This window comes from Triturus cristatus, chromosome 5_1 (assembly GCF_964204655.1).
Source record: "Triturus cristatus chromosome 5_1, aTriCri1.1, whole genome shotgun sequence".
Classification (NCBI taxonomy): domain Eukaryota; kingdom Metazoa; phylum Chordata; class Amphibia; order Caudata; family Salamandridae; genus Triturus; species Triturus cristatus.
Window position 1 is genome coordinate 519,558,062 of NC_140587.1, and position 20,896 is coordinate 519,578,957.

At 48.2% G+C, this 20,896-nt stretch overlaps 1 protein-coding gene across 2 annotated transcripts in view; it reads right to left on the minus strand.

The window, feature by feature from the left end:
- Positions 1 to 20,896, minus strand: part of ZC2HC1A (zinc finger C2HC-type containing 1A) — a 338,183-nt gene that overhangs the window by 216,746 nt on the left and 100,541 nt on the right. For both annotated transcript variants that reach the window (XM_085605382.1, XM_085605383.1), the window contains exons 2-3: positions 2,856 to 2,929; positions 2,041 to 2,157 (exon numbers count right to left, since the gene is read on the minus strand). In XM_085605382.1, the coding sequence (XP_085461508.1) occupies positions 2,041 to 2,157; positions 2,856 to 2,929 (191 nt within the window). The remainder of the gene's footprint in view (positions 1 to 2,040; positions 2,158 to 2,855; positions 2,930 to 20,896) is intronic.

The window sequence follows — 20,896 nt, forward strand, 5'->3', positions numbered from 1 at the left end:
ATTTGATTTGCTAACTGTAACTTGAGACCTTTGAGAGTAGGTTTGCGAGTGGCTGTATAGGTTATCGTGGGTGTATGTGTGGCTGTATTGTTCTGTGAGTGGGTGCGTGAGTAGTCGTATGGGTCTTTAAGTGGGAGTATAAATGGTGTTGCAGGTGTCCGAGTGGTGTATGGATCTGTAAGTGGATGTGAGAGTGGCAGATGGTTATGAGTGAGTGGGTGTGTAAGTGTGGGAGTGTCAGTAGCTGTGGGAGTGACTGCACCAGAACAGAACCTCACCTGCCCCTTTATCCTACAAGAGAACACAGTTTTCCACAAAAAGTCTACCTAACCGGAGTACGTACTTGTTGCAAATTAATAAGAACTACCTAATTGGTTGAATGTCCAGTGCGTATTCTACATTACATCTGTGTAATGGACCATGATCTCCTGTGACCTTTTGTTTCAGCAATGTAATTGGTCCTTGTGCATCTTTACCCATAAATCTGTGACAATATGAATTCTCCTATAATGAAGACAACAAGACTACAAAGAGGTAAATCTCCACCAAACAAGGATACTTTTTCTTAACTATATGAAGTAAGTGCTTCTATGTTTTGTTAAGATGTCCTCCTATACCACAGCATCAAGAACTTGTGTCACCAGCACCCTGCTGATTTTCACCTGCTGTTCTGTGAGGCCACCCATCTCGTCTCTCATTGACCCTCCACCCATGTCCCCCACGTGAGTGATTCTTAGGTCAAAAGGGGCTATTGCCCCCTAGTCCAGGTAACTTGTAGTCCCGCAAGGCAGGATAGCAGAGGAGATTTTAGCGCTGGGTTGATGGGCCCCGCACGCCCCCTTCCTTGGCTCCGTTTCGGAAGCAGCTTTAAATTGACTTGCGAGAATTGGCAGGCTCTTAATGGAGTCTTCTTTTAAAAATCATACACATAATAAGTAGTCAGGTTATCATCTGGACCACCTGGGGGCCCATGTTTTAACAAGCGCAGGAGACTGTGCTTTCTTTTTTTCTGCAAACGGTAGCGATTTTTGTTGCAACAATAAAAAAAAAAATAGTAAAATGCTTTTTGGCCCTGGCAGATTCCATAGGGAACCCCAGGACCAGGGCCAAATGGGTCAGGGTATTCCTATTCTGACCCCTTTTCTTTTTATGTTTTTTTCTGGACTCAGCTGAAGTAAAGCCCCACAATGGCTGCCAACACTTCCTAGTTGAAGTGTTGGCAGCCAATCAGATCTAAGCACATGATCTGGAGGGTTTGCGGAGCCTTCGCATCCCTGTATATACAATTTCTTTTTTAAAATATCTCAAAAACTACTGAACGGATTTACACCAAATAACAAAAAAGGTTCTTTCTGGACCAAGAGCTACCTTTCTACCAAATTTGGTGCAATTCCCTCTGGGGTAGTCGTGTTTAAAATCTAAGGAAGTTAACATTGGAAAACACGTTTTTGATCCACTCCCTGTTCTCGTCCCCACCTCCCCCCACCCCCGCATGATGGATCACCCCAAAAGTTTCCATGCCCAACAAGAATCACCAGCACACTTTTTTGGAAACATTTTGTGAAGGTCTGTCAACCGGTGCCAAAGATATAGGCAAGTCAAAAACTTCTCCTATGGAACCGTGAAGAAGGGTGGGGAGGGAAGGGATGGTAAGAGACGGCAAGGGGAGAAAGGACATTTCTGTACCAGCACATGATAATGGCCAATAAAGATATAAAGCGGACTAGATTGGTTTCAGTGTTCATATTTGTACACTAATGGTAGCCAAATTTTCCATACCTTTTATTACTGCGTTAATAAAGTTATCCACAGTTTCATCATGGATTTTAAAAATATGTTTCTCAAAACATTTTTTGAAAAAAAGGAAAAGGAATCACACAACACTTGAATTAAGAGCTCAAACAAGGATGTGGAATTGAGTAAGAAAAGTATAGCAACCAGGAGTATCCTGCACTGAATGGAACTTTGTCATTGGGAAAGAGAACAGTCACATTCTTCATTTTTACATAAAAGTGCTAAAATAAAAAAAGATGCACCTACCCTTGGCTTTAGAGGTTTTACGGTTGGAATATCTGTCCCCTCTGCTCGTTGTCTGCTGGAATCAAATGCCTTCCTCTTTTTAACAGCTGTTTTTTGACAAATGGGTACATGTTTTTTCTGCATTTAAAATAGAAAGAAGAATACATGCAAATGTGTGGCTACAAAAATATTCCTTGCCATTTATACACACTTTATGATTTAAAGAATGGTTCAAGAAGGAGGAAGATAATCTGCAAAGCATTGTGACTAAAAAGCAAGCAAAATATTCCTGCAGGGATTGCCTACAATTACTTCTAGCATGCCAGTGCAGAAAACAGTGTCTACAATGTATGATCTATGGATTATCTTATTTTACCATGGATGATGACAGAAAATAAATAACAAAAATAACTGAAAGGATCAGACTACAGAATAATGGCAAATGACGGCCTTAATGTTGAAAACCAAGGAAAGGGGGCAACTGAACTTAACATTAAAAAAATTACAAATGGAGCATTTGGAAATTAAAACTTCCATCACCTTCGGAAGGAGGTCACCTGTACCCAAAGTGCCATGATGTAGGTGGATACAACGATGATGCATTAGAAGCTTGCTTATGAAAGAAATGCACTGAAAGGGGGGATCTAGAAAGTACACATAGGTTATACCTAGAAATACAATTGGTATTACAGCTTCGGAGTGGCTAAGGGTCTCACTGTAAAACAACGGAGCTGCATTTTGTGGTGCAGAGTAGAATACACAAGCAATATATAGGATACATTAATTTCCGGCAATTATTGTAAAGCATGAATGCATACAAGGCCAGTTTCACTCACTAGTGTAGCTGGAAAGAAAGTCCTTCCACAAATTTTGCATGGGATTAATTCTTTCTCCTGCAAGGTGTCCTCTTCTAGCAGTAGAGAAATAAAAGTGAAAAAGACAAATGCAGTGTTATTTACAACTGTCCATTTCTGAAAGTGATAACTAAAGTTGGGTAGTGGAGTCTTAAATCAAAAATAATCCGTTGCAGCTATTACAGGTTTTATAGGGCTGGCACATCCTTTGCTTTTTTACATTCTAAGTCTGTTCAAAATCAAGAATCTCCTTAGGAGTCACCTTTTCACACTGTTGTAGTACAGAAGTGTTTTTTTCACATGACAAGCACAGAGATGAACAAGTTACTTTCCTTCGGTAACACATTATCTGATAGAGACTATCTAGCTACAGATTCCTTACCTTTGAATGTCCCAGGCGTCAAGCTGGATCTGGAAACTTTTGCTCGAGCAATACCCCTTGGGAGCACCGTTGGGTGGCTCAATTTAGCTCTGCGTGATGTCGTCTGCATTGGTTATGATACTGCGTTCACCTATATAGGTGCCACTAAGGTGCGTGGACGTCAGTACTTTTAATTTCCACGCCAGAAGCGCAGGGCCACAATTTAACTGACAAAAACGTCACAAAACTAGGACTCTCAAAAAGGGAGTAATCCTAGCTCTAACAAAAACAGTAAGCAACGTGGGGAAGCCCGAGTGAGGCTGTAAGGAATCTGCAGCAAGTTAGTCACTACCAGATAATGCGGTTCCGAAGGTAAGTAACTTTTTCATCTGCTAGAGACTTCTAGCTGCAGATTACTTACCCAACCCATACTCTCCTGGCGCTGGGCTGCGAACCAATTCCTCATACTAGGAAGTCCAGCAGGACCGAACAATCAAAATGCCCGTCCCTGTGGACTGGACTGTCCAGGCAGTAGTACTTGGCAAACGTAAACAAAGATGCCCACATTGCTGCCTCACAAATGTTCAGGACTGATGGGAGAGATGGTTGGTCTGGCAGCCACAAAAAGAGGATAGAGCAGAAAGATTCCTCTTGAGAGTACCCAACACAGAGCCCTGCTGGGCAAGGGTAAGAATAAAACAGCAGAAAGAGAAGCAGAAAGATGGTTACTGGACCTTTCTGTACAGTATAATGCAAATGTCGGCCAACAGCAGGCATATACTGTCTTAGTGGAAGGACACCTGGCAGCCAAATTAACATTGCATACTTCGGGAGTAAGGTTTAAAAGCCAGCAACTGCTGCCAGGTTTGGGTGGAGGACCCTCTCCCGCTGCTGCAACAGAAGATTTTCTCGAATGGGTAGCCTTAACGGAGGATTGACGCTCATTTTCAGAAGCCCTGGATACCAGACTCTCCTTGCCCAGTCCAGAGCCACAAGAATGACTTGGGCCAAGTTGTTCTTGATCTTCTTCAAAACCGTGGGCAGGACTGGTATGGGCGGAAAGATGTACAGCAGGCCTGAACCCCAGTCGCGACGAAATGTGTCGCCGAGAGATAGCCCCCTTGGAAACTCCAGTGCAGAGTATTGCTGACACTGCGCGTTCTCTTCGGAGGCGAACAGATCTAACCAAGGATCTCTCCAGCGCTGAAAGAGACCTTGAACCACCTCCGACTGGAGACACCATTTGTGACCAGTTAGGAATCATTGGCCGAGTTCGTCCGCCGTGGCGATCAGAGAACCTGCCAGGTGTTGCATCACCAGGGTTATGCCCTGATGTTCCAGACATGCCCAGAGATGCAGAGCCTCTCGACAAAGGGTCCATGACCTCACGCTGCCCTGCCTTGCTTGTTGCAGTACCACATGGCGGTGGTGTTGTCCTTGAACACCTGCACTAACTTCTTCTCGACCGAGGGAAGAAATGCCTTCAATGCCAATCGAATCTCTTGAAGCTCCAACAAATTTATGTGGAGCCTGTGTCCCCTGATCTTCACCTCTACCAAATGGCCACCCCATCCCAGAAGTGACGCATCTGTCAAGACTGAGATCTGGTTGGGGAAGGGAGAGGGGTCTGCCATTGACTCAACCGCAGTTCGTCACCCACAACTGCAGATCTCCCGTAGTTCCTTAACAGATCTAGACCATGGAGTCAACTACCACCTGGCATTCTTTACAAACAGGATGCAGGAGGCCATAAGGCCCAAGAGCCTCAGAGTCAGTCTCACAGAAATCCAGGACAGAGGCTGAAACATCGGAATCATAACCTGAATATCCCGGACTCACTGCTTGGGAGGATAAGCCCGAAATTGCCAGAACAGCCCTGATGAAACGGAGCGTAAGAGAAGGGGTCAGGCATGTTTATAGAGAATCCCAGCAAATGCAGGAGGTTCGCTGTAGTCTAAAGGTGGGAGATGACAGCCTGGGGCGAGGATGCCTTCAACAGCCAGTCCTCAAGGTAGGGGAAGACGGACACACCTAACCTGCGCAGATGAACTACGACCACCTCCATCACCTTAGTGAACACCCTAGGGGCGCTCGTAAGGGAGTAGGGGAGCACTGTAAACTGAAAGTGCTCGTGGCCTACCTTGAACCGCAGGTAAGGCCTGTGGCCTTGCAGGATGGGGAGGTGAAAAGATGCATCCTGCAGGTCCAACTCTACCATCCAGTCTTCTTGATCTAGGGTAGACAAGACCTGAGCTAAAATAAGCATCTTGAACGTCTCCTTCTTGAGGAAGAGATTGACGGTCCGAAGATCTAAAATGGGCTGCAACCCTTTGTTCTTTTTCAGAATCAGAAAGTAGCAGGAATAACAGCCACTCCCTCCTTGTGAATCCATCCGAATGATGGAATCGCCCACCAACTGGAGTGGTGTGGTCTTGCAGAGTCAGACTAGGAGTGCTTGGAGCCTGCGGCTGCCATGGGAAGGTGGCAGACGACTTCTGGCTTCCATTCCTTTGGTCAGAATGAACTGCGTCCACGTCCCCGCACAAATTGGAAAGTCTGTGCAGGACGGTGACTGGGATAGGGCTGACTTGACTGGAAACCTCTTCCATTGACATGAAAGGGGCGAAAGCTAGACTGGTCACGAGGACTAGAAGAGGCCCAAGGATCTGGCCGTAGCACGGGAGTCCATGAACTGCACTAGGGCCAAGTGTGGCTTCTCCCCTAAAGGACGGGATCCTTCAAAAATCATGTCCATCGAGTTTGCCTGGCCATTGCCGGAGAAGCCAGTTGCGGAATCGCAAGGCCACGGTCGATAAAATCTCTCTGCCCAGCGAATCAGTCGTGTCAAGGCCACACTTTATGGTGAATTTTGCTGCATCTCTCCGGTCCTTAACTGCCTAAGAGAGCACAGTCCGGGCCTCCTCCCAGACTTGTGTCAGCACCTGAGCAACCGTCTCCCAAAGGGAGTGGGAGAAATGGCCCAATAAGCATGTGGTATTTACCAAATACAATGCCAGGCTGGAGGTAGAAAACATCTTTCCAAGTGGTTCCACCTCTTGGATTCCCTATCCGGAGGGGAGGAAGGGGACGCACCTTGGGAGGTAGAAGTCTGCAACACCAAGCTTTCAGGGGTGGGGTGTTGGCTGAGGAACTTTGGGTCGCCCGGTGCCGGGCAATGGCGGCATGCAATTATCCTATCACAGGAGTCCCTGTGCTAGGCTTGCACCACGTGCCTAGAAGGACATCAGTACGTGCTTCATTGAAGGGCAAAAGGGGTTCAGCCCCAGGCAGAATCACTTCGGTCAGGAGATTAGTCCAGACTTGCACAGAGGGGAAACACCAGTCAGAGGACCTCAGCAGCTCTTGACCACCATGGCTCCCTCCTCTGTAGCCACAGTTGACAGAGAGAGCATGACAGTATCTGGGGGAAGTGTCTGGTCCACTGGCCTCCCAAGGTTCCCCTTACCAGTCTATCTGCTCTGCAGAAACATCCTGGTGTTCTAAAGGGTCCATAGACCCCACCCTCATCAAACTGTTTAGGCAACAACAACAGAACCCTGGGTTCAATTGACGTCGGAATCGGTGTCGAGCGACGTCGGGGATAAGGAAGGGGCAGGCAACGAAGGCACCGACTTCAGGTCCAACGCCGGGGAAGGTTGCGATGGAACGACCGGTGTCATCCCGGAACCGGATCTTTGAGGCCCCACTGGCACTGTGGCAAAAGCAGACTGTGTCAAATCCAATGGGGCCCCTTCCGACCCCGCGGGCCCGAGGGCTTACCATAGGGGTCGACCCACTTAAATACAGGCCACAGGGCTTTGTAAACATCTTTAATTTGAGGCGATATTTGCTCCAGCTGCTGGAAAGGAAGGGAGGTGCAAAGTCGCCCAGCACGAACGAGCTGCTGCAACCCCGCAAAGCAAGAGCCGCCCTGACTGCGGGCCCGGTAGAGGACTGGCTGAGAGATAGCCGTGGACTGCCTGGGCCAGCGAGCACTGGCGGGTGAGCAGCTGACTGCGCCTGCAGGGGGAGACGATTCAGGCCCAGTGGGGGCTAGCACCTGCCTGACTCCCCCAATTTGCTGGTGCGGAACAGACCGCCCAAGGGCACGGTCGTCCTGCGGCATCGAGGGAGCGACCGGGTGTTCTTGGGTCCCGGGCGGTGTCTGCAGCACCAGCAGGTGAGACGCGCACACCAGAGAGTGGGCCTGGTGGTTGAGGCCTGGCGCAGAGGCTACATTACAAGCAACGTCAATAGCCCAACTCCTGGGGCAGGTGGGAATAGAACCCGGAGCACGTGCCCCAAGTGGCACTGGGCCCAGCCAATAGCCCGGTCCGGCTAGTCCGAGGGCTGCAGCGGAGAACTCTGAGCCTGCAGGTTGAGTGGGCGCATTTACCACACTGTAACGACTCCTGGGAACAATGGAGATCAGCTGTCAACGAGGGGCACCCCCACAAGCCCTGGGTTGACCCTAACCCAGCTCAAGCTTCTTCTGGTCGTGAAGCAAGCTGGGAAACACGCCTGAGAGGGGGTGTGAGATCAGAGTGCATTGACATGCCGGCAACAGGGGGAAGTCACTGACGGCACCAGCGAGAAGAAGCACCACCCCGGGGATCACCACAGCTTGAAGCACCTGTAACATAGGAGACCATTGCGTCCAGCCACTCATTTGATCACCCTGGCGACCCTGACCAATATGTCCGGTGAGGACTACGGCATGAACCAAGAAGGATCGCAGCATTAAGGAGATGCTCTCCAAGCGGAATAAGACGATTCCTGGGGGTCATCCATCTACAGCTACCCCCTCAATGATGCCAGCGGAGAATCCGGAGGGACCCATAACACGCTCCTTCCTCGAGTCCTTGTTAACGTCCCACCAAAAGGACCTCCAGGAAGTCAAGAGGGATCTCTCTAGAGACATCAGAGAACTCAGGAGAGATATAGAATCCTTGGGAGGTGGCGTAGCTACTCTAGAGGACCATGAAACCAGCCACGTGGAAGACGGTGAACTGTTGCAACAAGAAATTCTACGCCTCTGTGACCAACAATTGGTCCTATAGGCGCACGCGAAGGACCTTGAAAACAGATTGAGCCAGAACAATATTCGGATCCTGGGTGTTGCCTTTAAGACAGAAAGCAAGGACCTTGCTGGTTATCTTGCAGATCTCTTCCGTGCCATCCACGATGCACCACCGGTCACTGAAATAAGGATGGGCCGAGCTCACCGGGTCGGCCCTCCATGGGTGGAGAGAGCCTCACCAGCAGACATTCTGGTATTCTGGTTTGCTTTCAAGATTTCAAACTGAAGGAGGACATCCTACGAAAGGCCCAGGAGAAACATCCCATCACCTTCCGAAATCAAAAACCCACTCTCTTCCAGGAGCTAGCAGCATTTACTTTGCAAAAGAGACATGCCTTCAGACCAGTGACATCCCACCTCAGGAACATCAGAGTGGCATATTCAAGGGGGCACCTGTTTTGCCTCATCTTCTGCCTGGAAGAGAAACTATCAACTACGGTTGGTGGAAGAGACCTGCAAGGTGCAGAGTATTGAACTACCACCAGAAGGAACGTTGCACCGAGCATCCCTGACCCGAGCGGCTGGGGGTCACCCTCAGTGGCGTTCCAGAGGGTCAGGGACGAGATTCACCTGCCCGGACCCGGTCACGATTGCCAAAGACCAAAAAGCTGTGTTGGACTCAATTCCTGAGGCACTGGCTAAAGCGGACTCCTCATGATGCAGCGGGGAAAGTACAATCATCAAACTGTGCAGCAGGGTATCGTGGGGGTGCGGCCACGAATTGACCCTCTTGATGTAATCTGGACTTCCGAAAAAAAGAAACAGTTCAGGAACGCTCATGTTTAAGTATGTTTGCTTGGTTGATGTTTTCACCTTGGTTTTTGTTCGTTTGGGGGACTTGCTGATGTTCATGGCTACTATGATGTGGAACGCACACTGTATTGATAGATTCATTGGGGCACAACATGATCTGCCACACCACGCAGCGGATGCCACAGGGATAATGTTCACCTTCTCTTGTTAGACTATGGGGGACACTCCTCTCAGGGTTTTTCCCCTTAATTTAAAGGATTTAACAATCCGGTTAAGCACAGGGCAGTCCTGTCCTATCTGGAGCTCTCCCAGGATGACCTCTGTGTACTTCAAGAGACACATCTAGTCCCACTGGACTATTCAAGACTCCGCTCCCGAGCTTTCCCTCACCAGCTTTTCTCATCGGGACGCGCTAAAACAGTGGGGGTTGCTCTGAAGGTGAGGTAGCCCTTACCTTGAGAGGGCGAAATTGGCAGAGGTGAAGGGTCGCCTCCTGGCCTACCAGCTCACACTTAGTGGCTGGTCCTTTGTAGTAGCCTCCATCAACGCCCCAAAGGAGGGCCAGGAGATGTTCCTATACACGACATTACCGGATCTTCTCTCACTTGCCCAAGCGGAAAATCTTGGTGGGGAGGGGGGGGGGGGGAGGGGGGGGACTTTAATTTAGTTCTAGACAACACTTTAGACAGGTCTACACAGAGCCATAGCCAGACTGGAGAACTGACTAAGGAGGGACACGGGTGGCTCAGGGATTTGGCACTTTCAGACATCTGGAGGACACTTCACCCACACTCCCGTGCCTACTTCTCCCATGCACATACGACCTACACCTGGCTGGATCATATCCTGGGCACGAAGGGCATTCTTGCTCTCACCTCTTGGGTGGAGATCAGCCCCGCTGCATTGTCAGATCATTCAGATATCGCATTGGAGCTGAAACTTCCGCCTGTGTGACGTCCAACTCGGTCTTGGCTAATGCGCGACACTCTATTGCAAAGCCCCGAGGTTGTGCAGCAGGAGCAAAAAGTAAACTCTGAATATCTAGTCCTAAACCACTACCCAGATATCTGGCAGGCACTTGAGGCAGTGGTACTGGGGGAAATTATAGCTATTTCAGCCATAGATAAAAGCGCGAAAGAAGAAACAAGGCCAAATGTCTGAGTGAGTAAAACAACTAGAGGTTATACATCAGAGCACCGGGGCCCGAGAATTTGTCAGCAGTAGACCACCACTTGAGTGCAACTGGCAGGCACAGACCTTGATAGAGCTGAATATGCAGCTCCGCTTTGCGCCAGACCTTCTATGTTGGGGGCAACAAGCGCGGTCACCTGTCTACCAATTATTTGCGCATGTAGCAGCAAAAGATGGGCTTTCCCTCACTCCTTGATGCATCCAGGCCACAGATCACGGACGAAAGCGCCATAGCAGAGCATTTAAAGAATTTTATGTGGACTTTTATGTGGCCCTTTACGCTGCTCAAAACCTGAATCATGCAGATGACGCATCCTATCTTGCGGAATCACATACTACACCCCTCTTCCCCGACCAATTCACCTTGATGGATCATGAGATCAGAGTGGAGGAGGCGATCTCGGTGATCTCCCGACTACAGGCTCTAAAATCACAGCGCCCCAACAGCTTCCCATCCATTTTCTATAAAGCATTCTGCCAAACCCTCGCACAATCCTAACATGGCTGTTTAATTCCTGTTCAGCCTCCGGAGATATCCTTCCAGAGATGGGGTTCATACCGACCGATCTCCCTACTGAATGTTGATCTCAAACTGTTTACGGGTACCAGTGTATCCTAGCGTCTAGAATAGCCCCGGCCTGCTGTCCATTATAGCCCCGGACCAGGCGGGCTTCATCCCCCAACGCTAAACCCTTGACAAAATTAAGAGAGTGCTGCATCTCATAGATAAGGCCTCTCGAGCCCCAGGGGACTATATGCTTCTAGCTATTGACGCAGAGAAAGAGTTTTACAGGGTTCACTGGCCCTTCTTCCTTAACAAGTTCTAGCCCACACTGGCATTACAGGGAGATTACAAACTTGGGTGCTAAACTGCTATCCCCTTTCTATGGCATTGGTCAGGGTAAATGGCCATATCTCCACGCCGTTCACCATCAGCAGGGGGACTTGACAGGGGTGCCCCCTATCCCCCCTGCCTTGTATATGGAGCCCATGGCCCAGAGAGTCCGCGACAATCTCAGCATTGTCGGGACCACCTTCAGAGGTTAGTCACATAAGATCAGCCGATATGCTGATGATATACTGGAAACTCTGGACCACAACGCGGTGTCCCTTACAGCCTTCATGACTGAATTAGAATCATTCGGCCTTGCCTCCGGATTCAAAGGAAAGGTAAACAAGTCCCCGGGCTCTGAATCTATCAGTGCCCCCTGCACTCGAAACTCGCCTCGAGGCGCAGTGCAATACCCCATTCAGTGGACAACATAGTCGGTTCCTTATTTGGGGATCAAGTTGGCCTCCACCCTCCGAATAACCTCACTCATTAACTACCAAACACTACACAGACACCTTACATCTGAATTATCCCATTGGAGACCACACAAGATCTCTTGGCTAGGAAGAGTCGCAGCTATCAAAATGACCATTCTACCCATGATCTTGTAGATCTTTCGGACGCTTTCCCTAGCTCCTCTGAAAGGGAGGATTCTCAAACTACAATCAGAGTTTCACCACTTTGTCGTGGCCGGGAAGCACCCTCGACTGAGAAGAGAAGCCAGCTACTTGCCCCCGAATGCCGGGGGCCTTGGAATACCAAATCTTCTACTCAACTACCAAGCAACTCCACTACCAAGCAACTCCACTACCAAGCAACTCCACTACCAAGCAACTCCACTACCAAGCAACTCCACTACCAAGCAACTCCACTACCAAGCAACTCCACTACCAAGCAACTCCACTACCAAGCAACTCCACTACCAAGCAACTCCACTACCAAGCAACTCAACAGCGGTACCTGGCCGAACGGAACAGGGAAGAGTCTGAACGACACGGGCTCTGCCAGGATCGGGCAGTTGCTGGCACATCCCTGTGGAAGATCCCCTTTTTAAAGAAAGTGCACAGGCCCCAGAGTCTTTATCTGTCCCCGATTACAACGAGGACTATGAAGGCTTGGGACCGGTGTAGCACTAGAAATCGCCTAACCTCCTTTCTCTCTCCGTTGACACCCCTATTGGATAATTCTGACATCCTGCCAGGCAACAGCCCTGGAGCATTTCCCGTTCAGCAGGACACCTATTCGATGAGTGGGTGATTCCCTTTACCCAATTATGCAAGGACTACGCTATCCCTGAGACAGAGCGACAGCACTATTGGCAACTACACCACTGGCTCCTACAGCCTGACAAGAAGATAAAAATGCAGAGACACCTCTCCCCTTATGAAAAGCTGCAAGTGTCTACGACCTCAGATAAGCAATTAGTCTCGGTCCCCTACCCCTTCCTCGTATAAGCCTGGCGAGGCTCGCTGGGAGAGGGAGCTGGGGAGATCCTTGACCGGTAAGGAGTGGGAGGACATTTATTACCGGACCGGCCACACCACCTACAACACGGCCCTCACTTAAACACTCACTAAAGTAGTCACATATTGGTATTTAACTCCCAAACGCATGCACAACATCGACCCGAACAAAAACACAACTTGCTGGGGACGGAGGGGGGGGGGGGGGGGGGTGAAAACAAGGGGGGTTGGGTCGCTTGTGCATCTACTTTGGGACTGCCCACACATTCAAGCATATTGGTCACAAGTACTTGACGATATCTACCTACATCTAGATACACAGCTCCCTAGATTCCTGCCCTACACACTCTTAGAGTTACCCAACCCTCTCACCTACCATCTGAAATCCAACAGACCAGCCCTGGCTGCAGTGATTCAAAACTTCTCATCACACTGGGGGACTGAACACCCGCCCGCTCACCTGGGCTGGCTTCATCCTAGGAATGGAGAGGATCACCCTCTCCCTCACCAACCAGTGGGCATCCTTCGGAGAACTGCGGCGACCGTACATATCCCTTCTCAAGCAGGAATTCAGAGAGCGGACTTGCCCCAAGTACCTCCGAGTCCTACAATTGTCAGAACAGGCCCCAACCACCGGCAGTGACAGTGTCTCATGAACACAGAGTACACTAACATCATCACACGACTACAGGAGCACCTTGAGCATTTTTGGAGGGTGGAGGAAGGGATTTGGGAACGTTTTGTTTGATTACTTGTTATTCTTGTACACCAAGACGGTCAGTATCTTCTGCTTGTATTAACTACATCATGACCAGTGCTGTACTTCTTGGTGAAAAAGAATTACAAAAATGTAAACCATAAAACTACAGCAACTCATGTAGGAGGGTGAGTAACCCTAACAGGTTCTACACCAGGGTACGTGGATAAAATGCTCAGCCAAAATGGGATCACAAGCTCACCAGATCATATAAACAGCAGTGATTCACAAAGGAATGCACAACGGCCCATGTAGACCACTTCACAGGTCAACAGCATTGTCATACCCATGAGCAAGGGAATTTAACTGTCATACACCAGAATGAAGTCCTTCACAAGTCGTCTTAGCTCTTAATGCATAACACTACTTAAAACAGAAAGCTACACAGCAAGATAAAGATTTCTTACTAACCATTTTACTCTTAAATGGTCCCTGCAAACCCACAAAAAGGTTATCCTTCAACCTAAAATTTCAAGGCCTATGAATAAATAGGCTAAGGGCTCATCTAGGATCTAGCTCGTGAAACCCTGCCTCCTTTTTAGGTCTCGGGACCATCCGGTCTGCCGAAGGCAGAAACGGAAGTCGAGAGATTTAATGTTTTGGAGAAGAGGGGCTTGAACCCGCCCCTCTTCTCCCCTGTTCTCCATTGGCTGGCCTCTTCAATGCTGGCCAGCCACTGGAGAAGGGGTCCCGTCACTCCGATCATGCCCCGTCCTTTTCGGATCGGGGGGCGTGTTTTTTGCAGAAAGTCTAACAGCAAAACACGCCCCCGAATCCAAAAACGACGCTGCGTTTCTCCGAGGCATTTCTGCTCTGCCTCGGAGAAAGGCAGTGGTGTCTATTTCTGTTTGGTTTGACCTTCCTCACCCCCTTGCGCCCCCATTCCTGCCTTCTTTCCTCTATAGCTCGGCTCCTTCTCCCCCAACCCCTCTTCTTTCTTTGTTAACCTATTGCTCTTTCTTATTATTTGGGTTTGAAATCGCTTCCATTTCTTGTTCCGCTTTACCTAACCCCCTCCACAAAAGAGCGGTGTGGCCAGTACTAAAGTGTTTATTGCATTAATTTCCTGGCTGGTGGGGCTCGGGAGTTAAGGTCTCCCACAGACCGATGCGGCAGCTGCATAAACACAGGTCATAGACGAGCCAGCGCCCTGGTCACCGTCTCGCCACAGAGCGCACTGTGCGATCGACGCACATTGGGTCCCTCGGGGTGGGGTCATCCCGTGTCAGACAGAGCGCAGACTCGCAGAGTAGACCCTGCGAGGTGCGAGACACCGCAGTGCCGGTTGCCACCACCACAGGCAGCCTCAAACCACCCCACCACAGAGCACACCCTGTGCTCGGGGGCACTGGGGGGTCCCTGCAGCAAACCCCCTGGCGGAGAGGGCGCGCTAGTCTGCTCCCGGACTCAGAGACTCGCCTCCCCGTGGCCCGCAGCCGCCCTGGTGCGCACGAGGGGTGGGGGGCACACGGGGCTGGCCACCATCACAGGCAGCCTCAAACCACACAAAGCCCAGAGCAAAGCGCTGCAAGCGAAAAGCGCCAACAAGGGCTGAGCGTTCTGTGGAAGCGTGCACACGAAAACACTATAATAATAGTAGGGACATGGTGCTGCACCATTATTAATTTACAAATCAGTGAAACGATGCTATCTGCACCGATCACATCTTTGATGCACAGGCCTGTTTGATTCCCATCAAAGTCTGCCCCGGGAAGCGACCAGCTCTGTAAAGTGAGCATGCTCCCGGGAGGCCATGTGACGGCGTGCATGCTTCCAGGAGGCCATGTGACGGTGTGCATGCTTCCGGGAGGCCGTGTGACGGTGTGACGGTGTGCATGCTTCCAGGAGGCCATGTGACGGTGTGCATGCTTCTGGGAGGCCGTGTGGCGGTGTGACGGTGTGCATGCTTCCAGGAGGCCGTGTGACGGTGTGCATGCTTCCTGGAGGCCATGTGACGGTGTGCATGCTTCCAGAAGGCCGTGTGACGGTGTGCACCAGGGAGAGGCTGTGAAAGCATGACGTGTACAAGGAAAGGAAGCCGTTTCAAGGCACAGTGTAACAAGCATTTACAATGCAATGGTCTCGGCATTGTTAAAGTTAGAGCTATTGGCATTGCTCATGACATTATTTTTGTTTATGTTTTTGTTTTTAAAACATTTAAAGAAACGGCATTGTCATGAGCAATGCCAATAGCTCTAACTTTAACAATGCCGAGACCGTTGCATTGTAAATGCTTGTTATAAGTATGTTTGGAAAGGATAACAAAGAATCAAGAGATATCATTTTCGCTACATTAAACTCTGGTACCATCTTAGAAAGAAAAACAAAAATGCTTCACTCTAAGAGTAACCAGTTTGTTTGAAAGAAGAAGCAGAAAGGGCTCGCAAAAAAGTTGAACGTAATTTCCATTGTTGTTCTTGTCCTGTCCCTTTTTTTCAGCATCAAGGTCAAGGCACAGATTGCATGGTGGGGATTCATTACGAGGTTGTAATTAATTATTTGGCCCTCCTAATCCAAGGCTGAAAATACTAGTCCAGTCTACCTGCCCGACCAAGTGTTGGGTAGTACAATTCCTAAATACAACCTACTTGTGTCAGCCCACCAGCAGTAAAGGATGTCCGCTGGTGAGCACCAGCCAGTGGTAAATCTCTACCATGCCCCTTCTCGATGTCTGCTCTAGTGCTGGCTGGCCTAGCCCTGGCACCGCTCTGCCATCAGAGATGGCCAAGTGCTGGTGCCAGGGACTGTAGTGCTGGCTTTGCACAAGTACATACAAATTGTGGTTATCAGCATTGGCACTGCACAAATTGTGTCCTCTATGATGAACTTGAGCACACTGTGTGTCAATCATGCAGGTGTTAGAATGGATCGTGGGTACTCACACGCTCCTGGTACTAATCTTGTATATACACTGCACACATCAATAGATGTGAGCTCTGATGGTGAAAGTACTGAATTCTAGAAGTGCAGCGAGTGAGGCAGATGTGCAGATACTGTGCAGTGGATCATGTACAGTGTCTATTGGTGCACACACTTTGTGGAGCCAGTGCTTATTTAGTGGGTCTTCGTATCCAAGGAGACCACACTGGCTTCAGCTCTTCAGGTAAGCACACTGTGGTACAGTTCATGCAGGCAACGCTCTATCCCTGAAGGTTCACACACTGTGGGTCCCAGCCGTGGAGGTGCATAGATCATTGGCCTCTGGGCGGTGCAGTTTTCAATCTTTAAGCACATCACACCAGGTAAAACAGTCTTGCGTACACACTGTGAACCCTCTTTCCCCTTAGAACTGCTGGTGCAGTTGCAATGGATATTGCATGGAATTATAAAAGTGCTCGAAGTGAACCAGGGAGCTGTATACCTTGTACAATGGATTTGCACAAAGTGTTAGTTGATACACATACTCTGTGGAGCAAGTTCACATATGGTGGTTATCAGCCCTGGAGATGCACACACTGAAGCCCTTGAAGTTGTACATGGCATCTTTTTTCTGGAGATGCTCTAACTGGGTAAAGGTTTGAGGAAACACACACAGTGCCAAAAAACAGGAAATGAACTTGGGGACCCCAAAGCTATGGGGGTGCATACACTTTTCCAAAGGTAGGAGGTGAGCTGAAGAGTCCCTGTCTAGAGTGTCTGCCTTGGGGAGCATGTACAATGGCTGAAGGTGGTGAGGGAACGTACACTGTGATAAAAGTAGGACATGAGCTTAAGAGCATACGCCAGTGGCTCCAACTCTGCAGAAACACACATTGTAGGTTCCAGTACTCTAGGCATTGTTTGCTGACCCAGAGCCCTTAAGTTGTATTCATTGAGTGCCAAACCTGGGGAGCACACAATGTGGGTTAAAGCCTTCAGGGAGCATCCCAAAATATTGTCGGTCTATGTCATATGAGTGCATACACACTATGCTCCATGACGAGAGGAAAGGAGCCAGTGAGCCACACAAACTTGGCTAAATTATTGGGGCTGCGATTTTCAACCTTTGAACTGGAAAAACATAGCTGTTTTGATTGACTTTATAGCTCACTGTTTCCTCACCTTGCAGCAGCAACGCGGACAGCAAGAAAAGGTGCATAACAATATTGAGGAGGGTCGATCGAGAGACACAAGACAAAAGAAAGGAAATGAAACTGGAGAACTGGAGGGAGAAAAAAGGGAAAAAAACTAGAAGGAAGTGGGAATGAGTTGCGAGTAAAGTGGGAAAATTAAGGTGAGTAATGAGACAGGGGGGAAAAGAAACCGCAGGGAGGCATGAAGTGTGCAGAGGAAAGGGAAAGGTGAGAGTAAAGGAGAGGGAATGACAAAGACATGAGGGAAGAAAGAAGGGGAAAAAAAAGCCAGGTAAGACTCAAATTGAAAGGAGAAGAAATGAGACCTGAAAAAGACAGGGAAGGACAAGAGGGAAGAGACATAGAAGAGAGGGAAATGAAAAGATGTTATTATAAAGTTGAGATAATGGAATGGTGAAAGGAAAAAAATTCCTGAAGTGAGGAATTAAAAAGAAGAGCAAGGGTAACAAAGGTAAATATGAACAGGAAATGAAAGATTTTAGGAAGGACCAAGGAGGAGGTAGGCGAGTGAAGGAAGGAGGTCTACTCAGAAAAGGAAGATAAACACCGGCGAGAGCCGAAAAGAGTCGATGAAGAGGGGGAATAGAGCTACAAAGCTCAACAGAAGGACATATGCAAAAGGAGGTGAGGTGAAGGGGGGAAATGCAAGAAGAGAAGATAGACGAGGAAATGACAGCTTTAGGAGGAAGAAGGAAGAGTGAAAAATAAGCTAAAGTTCGTGGATAACTGAAGAAAAAGGGGGAGGGAGTAAAGAAACACGAACATAAAGGAGTGAATAAAATAATAAAGGGGAAAGGGAGGAAAAGTGTAGTGTGAAAAGAGGATAGACAGTGGTGTAAGAGCACAGATGATAGAGAACAGAACTGGGGTAGAGGCTGAGTGGTAGGCAGTACCACTGCGGAAGTGGGCCACACACACGGTGGAAAGGGGCAACATCGTAACTAAAAAACATCTGGATAATGGATTTTTTTAAATGTATTTGTCTTAAACACATTAAACATTGCTATCAAGCCACCCGGTTCTTTTGACATGAAGAAAGCCAGGTCAATTTCACTGTAAGCAGAGTTTGCAAAAGTAATCCATATTCACTGGTCTGGCCTGCTCACTGTTAGTCAGAGGTAGCTCACAATAATAAGTAGGATACGACAGTGAAAGTACAAACCGCTTACACTGCTCCCAGCATCTCCACTGCTTGCTCAGTGTGCATTTAACTTTATGTATGTTTAAACAACAACCATACCTCACTTAGGTATGCTTGCATGTCAGTGCCAGCAACCTGCTGCCCCTGACCCCTCTTTTGAACTGGGCTCTGGGTAAGTAAGAGGTGAGAACTGTCTTGCACTAGTAGGGCTTTTAAAGAAATGGTAATTATGTGACGAAACCAGGTAATGAAAAGCGGCCAACGTTATACTTCGCTGCTGTTTAAGGGACTTAAGTTACCTTTATGCTAACTATTTATTGTACAGTGCATAACTGAACTTGTATGGACTCTGTGTTGGTTTCTGTGTAGAAGGAATTTATGATTAACTTTATTAAGATGAACGGTAGGGTGCTATAAGTAGTAACATACAACCAAGCAACCAGTCCAGATTCTGCTCTGCACTTGTAAGGGTGGACCAACATTAATCTTTTAAGGATATACCAGGTGGTAAGTTCAAATAAGGCCTGGTTTACTGGTTAAAGAAATTATCTACTCTTTACATGGAATGTAGGGCAAAGGCAGATGTGCTGAATCCTGGAAAGGCTCCATGTTGCAACCGATATGCAAGAAAGGTGACAAAACGGATCCTAAAAATGACAGACTAATAGCCTTGTTGGACATAGAAGGGAAAGCATACACCAGTTCTCTTCTAAATGAGCTAAATGACTGGATCACGGTAAATGGCATCTTACCATTCTACCAAACAGGGTTTCGAAAGGGTGGGTCAACGATGGACAACATAGCAGCATTATCATACCTGGTTCAGCGGGCGAACACCTATAACAATTTGCCACGGTTTGCCTGCTTTGTGAACTACTCTGCGGCGTTTGATGGGGTCTCCAGAAACAAGCTGTGGAAATCACAGATAACCCCCTAAAGGGTGTCATCTCACTATATAGCAACACCTGGGTGCGGATAAAATTGACAGGGGACACAGTCTCCAAAAAGATGTACACCGTGGCCTGAAATAGGGCTGCGTCCTAGCCTCGTCGTGTATCAATCTTTATACAGCAGATCTAGGTAAGGAGCCGCATTAGATACCCCAAAAAATAGGGGGCCACAGATTGCACCTTCTCCAGTACGTAGACGGCCGGGTAATATTTGACCATACCAGAGTAGGTCTAGAAAGAAGTCTGGATGCCTTGAACCGATATAATGAAGACAACAGTTTGCAGCCAAGCAAGCAAGTCCAAAGTGGTAGCATTTGGGCAACATGCAAGAGAAACCGGCTCAGATGGAGGCTGGGAAATCAGACGATAGAAACAGCACAAACTTATAACTATCTAGGGGAATGGCTATGCGACACAGGGAAAGCAAAGACATCTGGCCAAGATCAAAGCCAAAACACAAGCAACCACATACGCACTATGTAAATTACTGTAAAAAGTATGTAGTCCCACAACGATAGCAATCAGGAGAGCAATTAAATCAAAGCGGTTAGCAGTAGCAGGATTTGCCCAGCAAGCTTTCCCAGGGCAGATGGAACTCGCCCTGGAAAAAGCACAGTGCCAGTGCTACAAATGCATCTTTAAGCTTCCAAATTACACTAGCAATCACTTGACCAGGCTGGAGTTTGGACTAGTACAACAAAAAGTATGAATACCCTCGTGAAATACTATTCCCAGACACTTAAGGCACATACAGGTTCTCTAAAAGAAATACTCAAAGTAATTTTTGAAGGGGAAGCGGACTAATGGAACATCTACATTCAACCGGCAGTGTCCAAACTCAATTTAGCAATAGACAAGTGGTCCCTGGAAGAAGTGAGTTCCCTAGGAATAAAATTTTAAAAAAAAAGGTCTAAATAAAAAAGTATTCCTGCTCTTGAGGGCTGAAGACATAGCCAGACAGAATGAAATCAGGACGTACCAGGCCTGACTTCCTCCTAGGAAACTAACATTGAGCAGCCATGTTTGAAGAGCGCACTGGCAAGAAATGTTTGAAAGGCATCCAATGGGCCAGGATAGTTCAACTTCCAATTAAGGAACTCAACCCAGGATGGAAATGCTTGTAGCAGGTAACCAAATGCAGGCTGTGCAAATATAGAGTATAGTTCCTTTTATACCTTATTTGTTGCTTCCCTGTTTTATTACAACAAAGCGGGACACTTTTAAAGCCAATGTTTCAATGATATGAGATTAGGACCTGCGTAGAGTCAATATCATTGCTTTTTACTTGCACAGTATCCACGGACAAAATTGGAAAGTATATCAAATCGGTCTGAAATTAAATAAATAAGACAATGGACCCTGAAAAGCACCAAGATCCAACAAGGAAGTGAATCCAAGAGTATGGAGATACAGAACACCAAG